This window comes from Rattus norvegicus, chromosome Y (genome assembly GCF_036323735.1).
Source record: "Rattus norvegicus strain BN/NHsdMcwi chromosome Y, GRCr8, whole genome shotgun sequence".
In the NCBI taxonomy this organism is placed as follows: Eukaryota; Metazoa; Chordata; class Mammalia; order Rodentia; family Muridae; genus Rattus; species Rattus norvegicus.
In genome coordinates this window covers 459,786-473,747 of record NC_086040.1, presented here as the reverse complement: position 1 = coordinate 473,747, position 13,962 = coordinate 459,786, and the positions used below count along the sequence as shown (strand labels likewise).

The 13,962-nt window shown below is 45.1% G+C and overlaps 1 protein-coding gene and 1 pseudogene across 1 annotated transcript; both read right to left on the bottom strand.

Annotated features, from left to right (window-relative positions):
• Positions 1 to 3,423: 3,423 nt before the first annotated feature.
• Positions 3,424 to 4,021, bottom strand: LOC103694546 (LIM domain-containing protein 2 pseudogene; annotated as a pseudogene).
• Positions 4,022 to 7,975: 3,954 nt separating this feature from the next.
• Sry (sex determining region Y) lies at positions 7,976 to 8,488 on the bottom strand. The gene has a single exon (NM_001416740.1). It carries the CDS (start codon positions 8,486 to 8,488, stop codon positions 7,976 to 7,978), a length of 513 nt encoding a protein of 170 aa, NP_001403669.1.
• Positions 8,489 to 13,962: the final 5,474 nt, after the last annotated feature.

The following is a 13,962-nucleotide window of genomic DNA, read 5'->3' as shown; positions in this document are numbered from 1 at the left end:
AAATGATGGAGAGATGGAAAGTCCCCTCCTCAGTCTATAGGTGGGTCATTCATTCCTGCAGTTATGCCTAGCTTGTAGGGACAAACTGCTAGCATTGGTCTAAGCTCCACCCCCCCCAGTTACCTGGCAACAGCCAGGTATGCATGACACTATAAAAGGGGCTGATGGCCCCCTCCTCATTCTGTTGCTCTCTTGCTCTTACTCTCTTCCCCCTTTGTCCATCTCTCCACATTCCCCTCTCCCCTACTCTTCCAAGTACTCATAGACAGCCTCTACTTCTCTATTTCTCTACTCTTATTCCCCCACCCCCAGTCTCTCTAGGCTTCTGCCACCCTCCCTGCCTGGTTGCTGACTTTGCAGCCTCTAGTTCTAATGGTGGGCTGGGAGAGCAGAAGCAGGTCTGGCCTAGCCCCTTGAGTCCTGCTGGAGACTGGCTGAGGAGACCTTCTCTTTCCCTGTGTGCAGCCATCTTCCCTCCCAAGTGTTCCAGTGCTCGCTAGCTCTCTGTCTCTCTCTCTCCCTATCTCTCTCTCTCTCTTTCTCCTTCTGTCTTGCTCTCTTTCTCTCTCCGTGTCTCCATCTGTCTGTCTATGTCTCTGTCTTTCTCTGTTCTCTCTGTCTCTATCTCTCTCTTGCTTTCTCTGTCTCTCTGTCTCTCTAGTTCTCCTTCTGTCTCTCCTCTTTCTCTGTCTCTCTCTTTCTCCTTCTGTCTCGCTCTCTTTCTCTCTGTGTCTCCATCTGTCTATGTCTCTGTCTGACTCTATTCTCTCTATCTCTCTTTCTCTGTCTCTCTGTCTCTCTTTCTCCTTCTGTCTCTCCTTCTCTCTCTGTGTGTGTCTCTCTGTCTCTCTATTTCTCTGTCTCTGTATTTCTCTCTCTGTCTCTCTGTTTCTATTCTCTCTGCCTCTGACTCTCTCTGCCTCTGTCTCTCATGGTCTCTCTCTGTCTCTTGCTTTCTCTATTTCTCTTTCTCTGTCTCTCCCTTTCTCTCTGTCTTTCTCTGTGTCTCTCTGTCTCTCTTTCTCCTTCTGTCTCTCTCTTTCTCTCTGTGTGTCTCCATCTGTCTGTCTCTCTATGTCTCCTTCTCTATTCTCTCTGTTTCTGGCTCTCTCTCTCTCTCTTGCTTTCTCTGTCTCTCTGTCTTTCTCTTTCTCTGTCTCTCTGTCTCTCTCTGTATCTCTCTCTTTCTCTCTCTCTGTCTCTGTCTGTCTCTCTGTCTTTCTTTGTCTCTCTATTCCTCTGTCTCTCTGTCTGTCTCTATTCTCTCTGTCTGTGTCTCTTTCGGTCTCTGTCTCTCACGGACTCTCTCTGTCTCTCTCTTGCTTTCTGTATTTCTCTTTCTCGCTCTCTCTTTCTCTGTGTCTCTATCTCTCTATCTTTCTATTTCTCTCTCTATCTCTCCGTTTGTCTGTCTCTCTGTCTGTCTCTGTCTGTCTCTCTGCCTCTGTCTCTCTGTCTCTCTCTGTCTTTCTCTTTCTCCTCAGTCTCTCTGACTATCTGTCTGTCTGTCTCTCTCTGTCACTCTGCCTCTGTCTTACTGTCTTTCTCTGTTTCTCCTCTGTCTATCTCTCTGTCTCTCTTTCTCTCTCTGTCTGCCTCTCTGTCCTTCTGTCTCTCCTCTCTGACTCTCTCTATCTCTCTATCTTTGTCTCTGTCTCCCTCTGACTCTCTCTCTGTCTCTCTCTTTTTCTCTGTCTCTCTCTCTCTGTGTCTCTCTCTCTCTGACTCTCAGTCTCTCTATCTCTCTCCATGACTCTCTCTTTCTGTCTCCCTCTCTGTCTCTCTCTCCCTCTCTCTGTCTCTGTCTGTGTGTCCTGCGTGTGTATGTGTGTTTGGGACTGTGCTCCTGCTCTCTGCCCGCAGCAGGCTCAAAAGAAAAAAAAATACAGCTTTCGCCCTGTCCCCTTTCATAATCTGTTTGTCACCCACCGCAATAATAGCATACTCATTGCTGGGATGGGAAACAGGCTACTTTGAGTCCTCCTTGTCCCCCACCCCAACCAGGGCTGGGCCTGAAACAGTGGTCAGGGACTTGCAGATGCCAGGTGGAAACTCTGCCCACATGCCAGGTGGAACTAGGAGCGTGCACCGCAGAACCAAAGAACCAACCTCTCGGCTGCCCTCTACCTCAACTATGTGCATGCGTGTATGCATGCATGCGTGTGCCCACTCCTGTCCCTACCTAGCTCCACAGACTAGCCATTACCAAGACTGGCCTGTGTTCAGTTCCATCACTCTCTCCCTCACAGCACAACTTTCTTATTCCTTTTCTCTACCTACAAAACCTGTCAAAGTTCCGTATTATGACTTTCATTCTTATCCTGTCTGATAGGATTTTTGCTACTGCCGTTAAATTATGGTATGCTCTATTCAGATATTACTAGGCAATATAGCCCCCGATCTTGTTAGAAATCTGCTAATTATTAATATATTTAAGTTTATGAGACAGAATCTTCTGAAATCTCTAACAGTTTGCCCCACAAGGTTTCAGAAGATATGAACACAGCTTCAAGAGTCTGCTTGGATTGTGATATGATAGCCACTGAGAAACACAGTGTACAAAACTGGATACCCTTAGAGTCAAATGATTTATCTAAATTAAGGTAAGTCAAAAATCTCATGTCACACCTATCCATTACACAGAGAAAAAGCTCTGTGTCTTCTGGGCTCCAAAGCCAGACTGAGTCTGCCCAAGTTGCCATGGAGACCTTAGGGAACTGTTGGGTAGTACACTCTGTCATGTTTTAAATAACATATGACTGCTAGATTATAAGCTATTCCCAGATTTCTGACTACATTGACAGCTAAGGTAGCTGTAGCTTAACAACTAGGACACAGACTCTAAACTCAGTTTCTAGCGACTAGTTCAGCCGTAAGCCTTCACAGATGGAATTGGTTGTTTCCTTATCTAAACCTGGATCCCGTTGATTAAATGTTTCATATCCCCCCCCTTTTTTTTGTTTTCAGTTTAAACATTTTTAAACCAGGGTTGATCACAACAGTCAACAGCACAACAGAGGGGGAGCATAGCTATTGCCAACCCGGTCAGCTGAGGCTCTAGGAAGAGCTTTAGCTTTGTGATACAAGGGACCCCTAGACCCCCAAGGCTGCAGGCTGTCTTCCCTCTCCCCCTGGCCTCCCCCCACCAGCGAGGTGGCATCTATGAGGCCCAGCAGATGGCACTCTCCCTCTTCCAGTCTCTGTGGCTCACAACCAGGCTAAGGGGCAGAGGTAGCTGGGGAGACAAGGGGGTACACGAGGCCCAGGTGGCAGTGAGGGAGCTTGGAACCCTGAGGAGGGCATGCTGACTCCTTGCTGGAGAAAAGGCACCTAAATAGGGAAGCTGGACTTGTGGGCCTCCCAGGGAGACACGGGTTAAAGGGAGCAGTATGGTGAAAACTCCAATTCTGGTTCCCACTGCCAACATCCTACAGGGAAAGGCAAGGAATCCTGGAGCAGAGCCTTATGCCTGAAACCTGTCTGAGGGAGCCTCATCCTTTCCCACCCTGCTCCCCCAAGCCCAGGTTAGCCTCCTTCCCACTGCCCAGCTGTAGGCCATGTGCTGGGAGAGAATGGATGTTAAAGGGGTCTCAGGCTGTCTTGGTGCCTCAGCCCACCTCCTCGTGGGCCCAGAGCTCCACGTGGTGTTTTGGACCAAACCCCTCATCTTAGTTGCCTTTGCTCTTAAACAGCTGCTGAAAGTGAGGTTTGCAGTAAAATGCACGTGCATTGCAGCATAACTGCCCAGGCTGAATTTGGTGCGGCAGTGTTCGCAACAGAAACTGGAGTTGTGGAAAATGAGCTTGTCTGCCACCAGCCGCTCCATAGGGTACACAGTCTTCTGGCAGGCTGCACAGGTCTCCTTCACCTGAGTCTGCAAGCTAAAGGACTTAGATAGCTGCACCGTGCTGTTGCCACTGCTGCCTTTGGCTTCATGAGACAAGGTGGCCTGGGCGGCTCCAGCAGCCTGGAACATGGCTCTTCAGAGGTGCTTGGCGGCCCTGGAGGAGATGCCAAGCCAAGAAGGCTCGGGCTGGCCTGCGCTGCAGGGCGGGGGTAGGTCGCTGGGGGACCGCTTCCGGTGCAAGAGGCTCGGGCTCTAGCTGCCATAGCTGCCAGTAGTCCCTGAGCAGCAGCCCCGTATTTCCTCTTCTTGTTAAACTTTTCACTACATGGATCTAACTGTATAATCGCAAATTCTTATTCCTTCTGTTCCACAAACAGATTATCTTAAAGAATGTTCATGTCGTTAACTCTTTTTTTTTTTAAGGATTATTTTATTTATATATGCGATTACACTGTCTCTGTCTTCAGACACACCAGAAGAGGGCATTAGATCTCATTTCAGATGGTTGTGTGCCACCATGTGGTTGCTGGGATTTGAACTCAGGATCTTGGGAAGAACAGTCAGTTCTCTTAACCTCTGGGCCACCTCTCCAGCCCCATGTTGTTAAATTAACTTTTGTTGTTATCTCTTTTGTAAACTTGTAAACTACAGGAAACCCACTCAGATCTATCCCTTATGGACCAAATAGACTCCACCCAGATAACCTGGGTAATCTGTCTATCTGTCTAATGTTCCCACTTACTACCTATTCCAAAGGGTGGGATTCCTCTGGGTTTCAAATGTACATCTAAGAAAAATTTACTTTTCTCCCAAATACACTTAATCTTATTCTCTGCCTATAATATATATATATATATATATATATATATATGTGTGTGTGTGTGTGTGTGTGTGTGTGTGTGTGTGTGTGTGTGCGTGTGTGTGTGTCTGTGTGTGTGTGTGTGTCTGTGTGTGTGTGTGTGTGTCTCTGTGTGTGTGTGTGTGTGTGTGTGGTTTGTAATGTTGATTGTCTTTGTTTTGAATTTCAATTATCAGAGAACAAAGGATCTCACAGTCCCTGGTCAGTAGGAAGTTAATATCCAGGGACCAAAAACTGCTTATTTCAGAGATAAAAGAAACTTCTTTAGTTAAACAAAATTAGCTAACAGCAGTTTAATTTTACAGTTTGTGTCATTAAGTGCTTTGAAACCTTGGACATAAAGCCAAAATAATACTTCTTGTCACAATTCCAGAGTTTCAATATACTTTGTGGAAAACCTAACAAAACAAAAAGAACAAGGATACTTAGTATTTACTTATTTATAGTTTTGGTGTTTATTTATTTATAGTTTTCCCTGTCTAGTTTAGATTTTCAGTGAAATCTCATGCAATTTGCTTGCAACTCCCCTTTTGCTATACAACTTACTTTAAAAGTTGGAGGACCGAACAAAGTGTTTCAGGACTGTAAACCCCACGTTCACCATCGTTGTACAAGTTTCTCCCAGATATCGGTGCAGTGATCAGTGCCTTCGTTTGGACTCCTTGGTATGCCATGAAAAAGTAACAGGCAGAGGGATGGGGGTGGCATCTAACAAAAGAATGAATCTCATGAGTTCTCCAAGAATAGCCACCAATCCCAGTACTGACCTCTAAGCTGATAGTGGGGTGAACATTTTGGAGAAAAGGACTCTAAATCTTAGGCAGAGCACTGCTTACGAAATTCAAGCTGCAACTAACTACAAAGCTTTCTTGCACAAGGATACTCCTGTGCACAAAGATGAAGGAGAGTGAGGAGGAAGAGGAGGAAGGAGGAGGAGGTAGTGGAAAAGGAAGAGAGAGAAAAGGAGGAAGATAAGAAGCAAATAGGTCCAGGTGAGAAAGAGGAAGCCTGTGGACTGCCATAGGATCCATGAGGTCCTTGGCCTGTATCTACGGCTCTTTGCTTATAATCCACACAATGGAGAAACAAAAGACAAAAGACACGGGGAACACATGCAGAAACTCTCCAGCGAAAGATTAATAAGCACCCATTGAGTAGATATATTTGCATTCATTTATATTAGAAGTCTACCCAAAGACATAAACCCTTATTGAGTGTTGGCATTGAAATGTGCTGAAGCATGCCCTGACTTAGAGGTCCAGTAGTGTCAACTAACTAATCCACTGAATTCTGGAGAACAGTCTTTTAACTGATTTACAGAAACAATACATGTAAGTTAGTTAGTGTGAACACTAAATGGTTTGAAAATCAATTAAAGCTCAAAGGTTTTACGGTCCTGTAGAACAGTAGTTTGTTTCAAAGAGTTCAATACATCAGGTAATACACTGTATTGTATTTACTTAGTGTGTAAGATATCACAATTGAAGCTCCATGGGCTGCTCTTTCCTTCCGACCTATGCCTTAGGGTTACATAGTCGATTCAAGAGCTTACGGGGAACAGTTTGTATGAGAGAAACACTGTGGGAGAATAATGTGATGAAACTGGAAGAGGCTAACTGAAGCTCTGGGTATGAAACTTGGTATAGACAAACTTATGCCTGGTTCCTTGAGCTTTCTTAAAGAAGCTATGGCAGGGGTTGCTGTATTCTGTTTTAAGCTTGCTTGTAAGAGTTTGTAACTTTGAACCATTCTTTAGCTTAAAAATCTGGCGGGTGAGCTAATGGGTAAATGGCCACTTATACTTCCCCTTCCCTTCACCTTTTGTAGTAGTCCATTTTGCATCACTTTGTATATGGGGAGTGTTACCTGCAGGCTAAGTGTCCACTTAGCTTGCCTATGTAACTTGGTGCTTTGTACATTTTGTTTCTGATTCTTACCCGGTCCTGGAAAACATAGCTTTGTCTGTACTGCTTTTATACAAAAATTTTGTGAATAAAACTGTTTATTCTTTAAAGATAGGTAAAAGAGAAGCAGAATGTGACTTCCTGTGCATGAACTTGTATAAATGCTTATTTTATCAAACGATGTTACAGAGAGAAGAGTTTACAGAACAAATGGGTTTATCATAGTGTGAAGGAGAAGTGAAAAAGACAAACCCATGCACACTGGCACGCACGTGCACACGCAAGCACACACAGTGACAGAAGTCATATATGATGTAGTTTTGTGTGCTGGAGAGAGAGACCCTGATAAACAGATAGATGTGTCTGATCTACAAAGGAGTACTTTGCATGCTAAAGGGGCACAGCCAGTGTTTTTACAGCATTATGTATGTTTTTCAGAGATGAGTACTGACCACTTACAGATAGACAATGGTTTCCATGGTGATGCTGAAAGGACAGGACAGCCAGCCCAGACCTGAGGGCACTGTGTTTTTGCCTGCTCAGAAATGAACTACTGTATCCTAGTCATTAGAATACTCAACCTAAGTGATAATTTACATATGTTCCCCTTGGTGGCTAAAGAACTTTAATATGCATCCAGGCATCCAGTAAAGTCCCTTGACCTTTGCATTGGAATGCCTGCAAGATCCTACTGTCTGGAGTTTAAGAAAAGAATAGAACAATGGGCTGGGAAGAATTAACAGCTGCCTCTGTTCCTGTAACACCTTCTTATCTGTGGGAAAGGGATTGAAATAGTCCTTTATTCCTATCAAACAGGAATGAAAAGAATTTCCTTGCCCAGCTGGATATTTGTAGTGTGTACCCTTCTGATGTTTCCTTTAAAACTCCACCTTCCCCTCTCCCACCTCCCACTTTAGCATGTCAAGCTGTATTGGCTCTAAAGCTGTTTGCTGCCTTTGAGCTGGCAGTACAGATAAATTCATTATGAGTCTAAACCTAGTTTCTTCCATCGATTAAATGCCATAAGAATGCGAGTAGTACGCTGTTAAACAAAAAGTATGTAGTAAGCCCTTCTAAGCATTCTCCTTTCTTACACACTACACATCCTTACACACATTTTGGTCTCCTCCCCCACACCCCCACCAGAAAAAAAAGGGGAGCAGGACCTTTATTACAACCAGAGGGAACTCAGTATCCAAACCAAGTAGGAATCTCAAGCTGTAAATTACAGCAAGGGGAGTGTTGGGATAGGTAGGAGCAGAGCCAGTATCATGAGATTACCTATCACAGGGCTTTGCTGAGGTGCTCCTGCTATGGTGTAGGGTCACCAGTGATATCAGCGGACAGTAAGTAGGTTAGCTGCTGCTAGTGGAACTGGTGCTGCTGCTGCTGCTGCTGCTGCTGCAGGTGCACGTGCTGCTGCTGCTGGTGCTGCTGTTTCTGCTGTAGTGGGTATCCAGTGGGGATGTCCACAGGCTGTAAATAAATGCTTTTCTGGTTCTTGGAGGACTGGTGTGCAGCTCTAGCCCAGTCCTGTCCGTATATGATAGTGTGTAGGTTGTTGTCCCATTGCAACAGGTTGTACAGTTTTGTTGAGGCAACTTCACGCTGCAAAGTATAACTCCTCTGTGGCACTTTAACCCTTCGATGAGTCTGATATTTATAGTTTGGATATTTCTCTCTGTGTAGGGTCTTCAGTCTCTGCGCCTCCTGGAAAAAGGGCCTTTTTTCGGCTTCTGTAAGGCTTTTCCACTGATATCCCAGCTGCTTGCTGATCTCTGAATTCTGCATGCTGGGATTCTGTTGAGCCAACTTGCGCCTCTCTCCACGGGACCACACCATAAATGCATTCATGGGGCGCTTGACATGGCCCTCCATGCTATCTAGACAACTGTCACTGCTCCCAAAGCTCTCCCTTCTCCAGAGATTAATATGTCCTCAGGCTGTAGGGCTGAACACTGAAAGTGAAGATCTGAAATGCTGAATGTAGTGGAAGAATTAGAATTGCAACCAGGAAGTCAGAGATGAGATGAGAGAGACAGAGATAGAGACAGAAACAGAGAGACAGAGACAGACAGAGACAGAAGTCAAGATATAAAGTGTAAGGGGTAAAAGCTAGTATCCAAATTGTGTTTGTAACAAAGATTTTAGTATTTAAAGTGTGTCAGAAAATATTCATCCCTCCTCCCTCAGGACCTTCCACGTCCAGCCCAACTAATCTACTTTGAAGCCACCACACAAACCTACATATTGTCAACCAAAACCCCTATGGATTGTAAATGTAGAGACTGCACTTTTACACTCCTTAAAAACATACAACTTTCTCTTTGGTCATTTCTTCTCAACAAGCATTAAGATACAACAATGAGCATACTAAGCCGTTCTTTTTGCCCTGTAGCATACATGATATTTATGATGGACTAACTGAGAAATAAACAAGCATGTACAAGTGGTAGAGAGGGTCAAAGATAAGTAGGAAAACAATTGTATCCTAGTCCAGTAAGCGAGGTGGCATGAAGAAAAAGAATCAGTCTGTCCAGGGCAATAGCCCACTATAAAGATCTACACCATGGGACAAAGAAAAACCAAAAACAAAAACAGTAGTAATGCTGAGTTTTAGAATTGAAAGCTACAAAACCTAAAACTCAACAAATATCTCAAGGAAGTTTTCTTTCTCTCTTTGTCATATACATGCATCATAAAGCTCGTTTGTACAAATTTCCTATGTAGTAATACTAAAAATATTGTTATTAGGATTATTTCAATACAACCAACAGTTGTTGCTGGCATGTTGCTAAAGTGCATTTGAGACTCAATTATTTGCAGATACACACAGACACACACACACTCCACATGCAGGTAATCACGCACAGACACTCAGACAAATACAACAGAAACACACTACTGTATTGTCTACTCTGAAAAAATGTGTCCTGAGCCTTGGTGGGCTGCAGAGGGACCCCCATCCAGAAGCTAGAGACATTTGCCTCAGGTCACTGCAGAAGACATCTGTCTGGATATCCAGAAGTACTTCTCTCTCCGACAGAGAAGGCTGGAGGGAGAACACATGCAATCCTGGCTGAGCTGCCTGGTATATGAGAGTTCACAGAGCTGCTGACCTATCTGGATTTGACCACATTGTCCAGAAGATAAGCAGTGTGTACAAGGGATGGTAGGGGGACTCTTAGCACAGGCAGAGACATTTCACAGAGTGCCAGACAAACCATCTCTTAGTTCAGTGGATGGTAGATGGCCTACCAGAGGAGCCAATGTCGGTAAGTAGAGTAATGTGGGGAGCAGAAGATGCAGACCTCCAGGTCAGGGAAAAGCCATTTGCTAGAGGTCCCTCCTGTGAGGCAATAGGACAGGTATTTCTCAACATCCACAGCCAAGCCTATGTCTCTCCCAGTTTGCTTCAAGGACCTACCACATATGTCTGCTTTGCCCAAGAAGGACCTACCACATATGTGTGCTTGGCCCAAGAATGACCTACCACATATGTGTGCTTGGCCCAAGAATGACCTACCACATATGTCTGCTTGGCCCAAGAAGGACCTACCACATATGTCTGCTTGGCCCAAGATGGACCTACCACATATGTCTGCTTGGCCCAAGAAGGACCTACCACATTTGTCTGCTTGGCCCAAGAAGGCACAGAAAGGTTTGTCAGCTCTTGGGCAGGAAGGGTGTTCGGGAAATGCTGAGGCAAAGTCCTTTCAGGCAGAGAGTCTGAATGCCAGCTCAATTCAAGTAAGAGTAAAGGAAACACTGTGAGTAATGCCCAGCCAGCCTTCCTCAATTGTGTGCTGGCATTTCATATTCTGTGTATATTCATGCCGGATAGGTCTTGGCCAGACCTTGAAGAAGTAGACCTTGAAGTAGGAAGGGGCCACATCTTCTTGAGAATCAGCAAGGGAAGATCTGGAGAAGCCCCCATGATCCTCAGACTCATCAATCCCTGCTCTGCAGCTGCTGTGTCAATATAAGTCAAGGTGGAGGGGCACCAGACACCCAGGTGAGGCCTAGCAGTTTTCCTGTGTTGTGGACACAATAACAGGAAAAGCTGATACTTGTGGAGAAAGTCAGTTTGAGGGCACTGATGGGATGGAAGTTGGGGAGTTCCATAACCGTGCTGACAATGAAGCTGCACCTTTCCTAACACTGCGGGGATGGGCTTTCTGGGTTACTCTCAGAAACCCAGACTTTACTCTTGAATCCTGTGTCTGAGTCAGTGTGTCTAGTGAGGTCACATCCCAACATTGAGAACTGCACTGGAGGGTGGCACAGGGAATTCTGTCAAGGCCAACATTCTGTGATTTCCCACATGAGGCAGGAGCAATTAGTGTGTCCTCCAGGACTCTGAAGCAGGAGTTAAAGTGCCCCAAATGCCTTGTCTGGTAGCCTGTTATTGCCTGGTTGCTCTTGATGGAGGCATTGATGATCTGTGTGCTGTCTTCCTAAGAGAGTGCACGTAACCTATTAGGAGGAGGAACTACCTTTCTCTCTGACTTCCTCACTCAGCTCCAGAAAGGACCCCCGTCCATTCTGCCAAGCCACTGCCCTTGGCTTTGGCTCTCCATCCACTGGCAAAGGCATGTTTTGGCATCTTGCCACTTTGTATCCTCAAGTACAGCCCTTCTCTACCCCTATTTCCTCACGTGGATAACACCTCATGACTACCAGTTGCTGAGGGAGTAGTGTCACTGAATGGCATGTCAGTCCCAGTCCTGTCTCATTTCTCCAAGCACACGCTGCCAGCCATCCAGATCATAACATCCAGAGTCCCTTTTCTCCCATCAAGGGCATCAGAGGACTCCCTACCTGAGACTGCCTTCTAACTTTCCTAGCAGAGACCTAAGGTAATGTGTACAGGCTGCACTTGGCCATGGATTCTTTTTGCCTGCTATTTATTCCATGGATAGCCTCTGCCTTTATAATTCTCCTCACGGGACTACCCCAAAACAATATGATAATGGCTTAGAGAACCAGGTCCTTGAGTACTTTTGTTCTTCCAGCCTTCTCCAGGTGCTTTCCAATAATGTTTCTTTGTCAGGGTTAGGAGAGGGGCCCTGTCTATTTCCCCCAAGTTTACCAAGTCAAATGTAGTTATCATTGCTTGTGTCAAACCCATCACACAGGACAAGAGCACTGGGGGTCCTATCATCATCCACAGTCTAGCTTGAAACCTGAGTAGAATGGCCCTACTCCGACCCTGTCTTGTTGACCTGTGTGGTCCTTGGGGTCAGTGACAGGTCTGACATAGAATGTCCCTCAAGGACCAAAACTGTTTCAATTCTTCAGAACAAAGAGGACAAACAAGGGCTGGGGAAGCCAATACAACAACCAAAGGACCTCAAGTGTTTGAGACACTCTATCCTGCATTGACATTCCTGAAGTTGCAGTGACTAAGGCTAGGCGGCCAAGGGAAAAGATCCAGCATTCCACGGAAATCCACACACAGCAAATAGCCAAAATATGTACTAGCCTCTCTTCCAAACCCTTGATTATTCTGGCCTGGAACCCCCTCTATCCTGACATTAGAAGCACCTCTCCTTTTCCTGCCCAACTGCCTTCTTGGTATGGACATCAGCTATAGCTCATCTCAGAATGTACTGAGAAGCACCCTCTGAATGTCTCCTAACACTTCAGGAACAGCACTGCTGGTGTCAGATGCCACTCTCAAATAAATATCTACCTGTTGATGAGCATATCTCTCATTGTTCTTTACACTCAAATGACATATATGTATATAGAAGAAAGTCAACATTATTCACATATGTGCTAACACACACACACAAGAAAAAGAGGTAGAGAGAGTGGTCTATAGATAGATAGATAGATAGATAGATAGATAGATAGATAGATAGATATAGAGAGACAGACAGAGAAAGACAGACAGAGACAGACTGAGAGAGAGGAACACACAAAGAAAAGCAGGGAGAGAGAGAGATGGAGAGAGAGAGAAACAAACACACACAAACACATACAAAGAAAAACAGGAAGAGAGAGACAGAGACAGAGAGAGACAGGGAGATGGAGAGAGACAGAGAGTGAGAGGGAGATAGAAAAACACACATTTGGGATGATGTCACAGGTGAGGCAGGTACAGGATAGAAGGAGGTCTGTGTTTGAATGAGAAGGAAGGACAGGCAGGAGAAAAGTTTGAAGGAAGATGAGGAGATTGGAACGGAAAAGAAGAAACAGGAGGGGGAGGGACAGAAGCCGTGACAGAACAATATGACAGGGGATGTTAAGATTCCATGCTGTACCTTTACAGGTTGTTATGGATGTTTTTAAGGGATGGATATGTATTGGGCTTTGTATGTTTAGGTGGGCGATTGTATCTTATTAATTGGGCCAAAGGTTATTGTGTTGTGTGTTCTTTCATGTAGTGATTTTAGTGTAAGAAAGTGGGCACTGGCTGTCTGGCCACCACAGAGTTGGGATGTGTGTTTCTGGCATGGAAACCTGCCTTGGGAACTAAATAGGAAGAAAGATTGCTGATGGCTCACAGAGAGGCCTTCGGTAGTGTGATATGGGTTGGAGCAGAGCAAGTGAGAGGCTTTGCTGACTGACAGTTAAGATATCCAGCAGGTATCTTGGGACACTGTGGAATAGACCTAAAGTGGTGATAAATGACCACCATACTTTTTTATTTTTTATATTTTGACAACAACAACAGACACACACACACACACACACACACACACACACACACACACACCCCAATAGTCACCTACGTAGGCTGTATATCCATCAAATACTTTACCTTCCTTATCATCAACAACTACTCCACATCACATGTCCTGCTTGTAGTCCCAATGTCACCTTCTATCCCATATTTGTAGGTACACACTCAGAACTGTAAGATACAGGGTGCCCTGCCAGGAATGACTCCTAAGGTGCTTCTAGGTATTGCAATGCTTATAGGAACATTCATGTAGGTGTCGAGGCTCCCCACCAGTGCCAAGCTAGCAACGGGATCAGACAAGTATGCTAGCCATTTGGTTATAATCATCATAGGAAGGAATTAGGCAAAAGGACCCACCACAGTCCCAGGAAACCATTCACTCTTGCTGGCGCCTAAGGGTATAGAGACTAGGGCCTGACCAGGAAGGTATATGAAGAAGGTATCCATTTCCATGTCATTGCCACATCTTTGAGATCCTCATAAATTCTGAGTGACACATAGATTCATAAATTCTGTGTCTGTGACAGAATATGAAGGAGGTCATGTTAGACATTCTTGCAGGCCACTGGAGTCAGGAAATTGACATGGCCCTGACTCTGTAGGAAGCTGACTAGACAATTTCTGCTTGGTCCTAGGACTTTGGCTGAAGGACTCTAAGAAA

Bases quoted from the DNA above. Each gene is read 5' to 3' on its own strand.
- Sry (NM_001416740.1), bottom strand. From the start codon at position 8,488: ATGGAGGGCCATGTCAAGCGCCCCATGAATGCATTTATGGTGTGGTCC.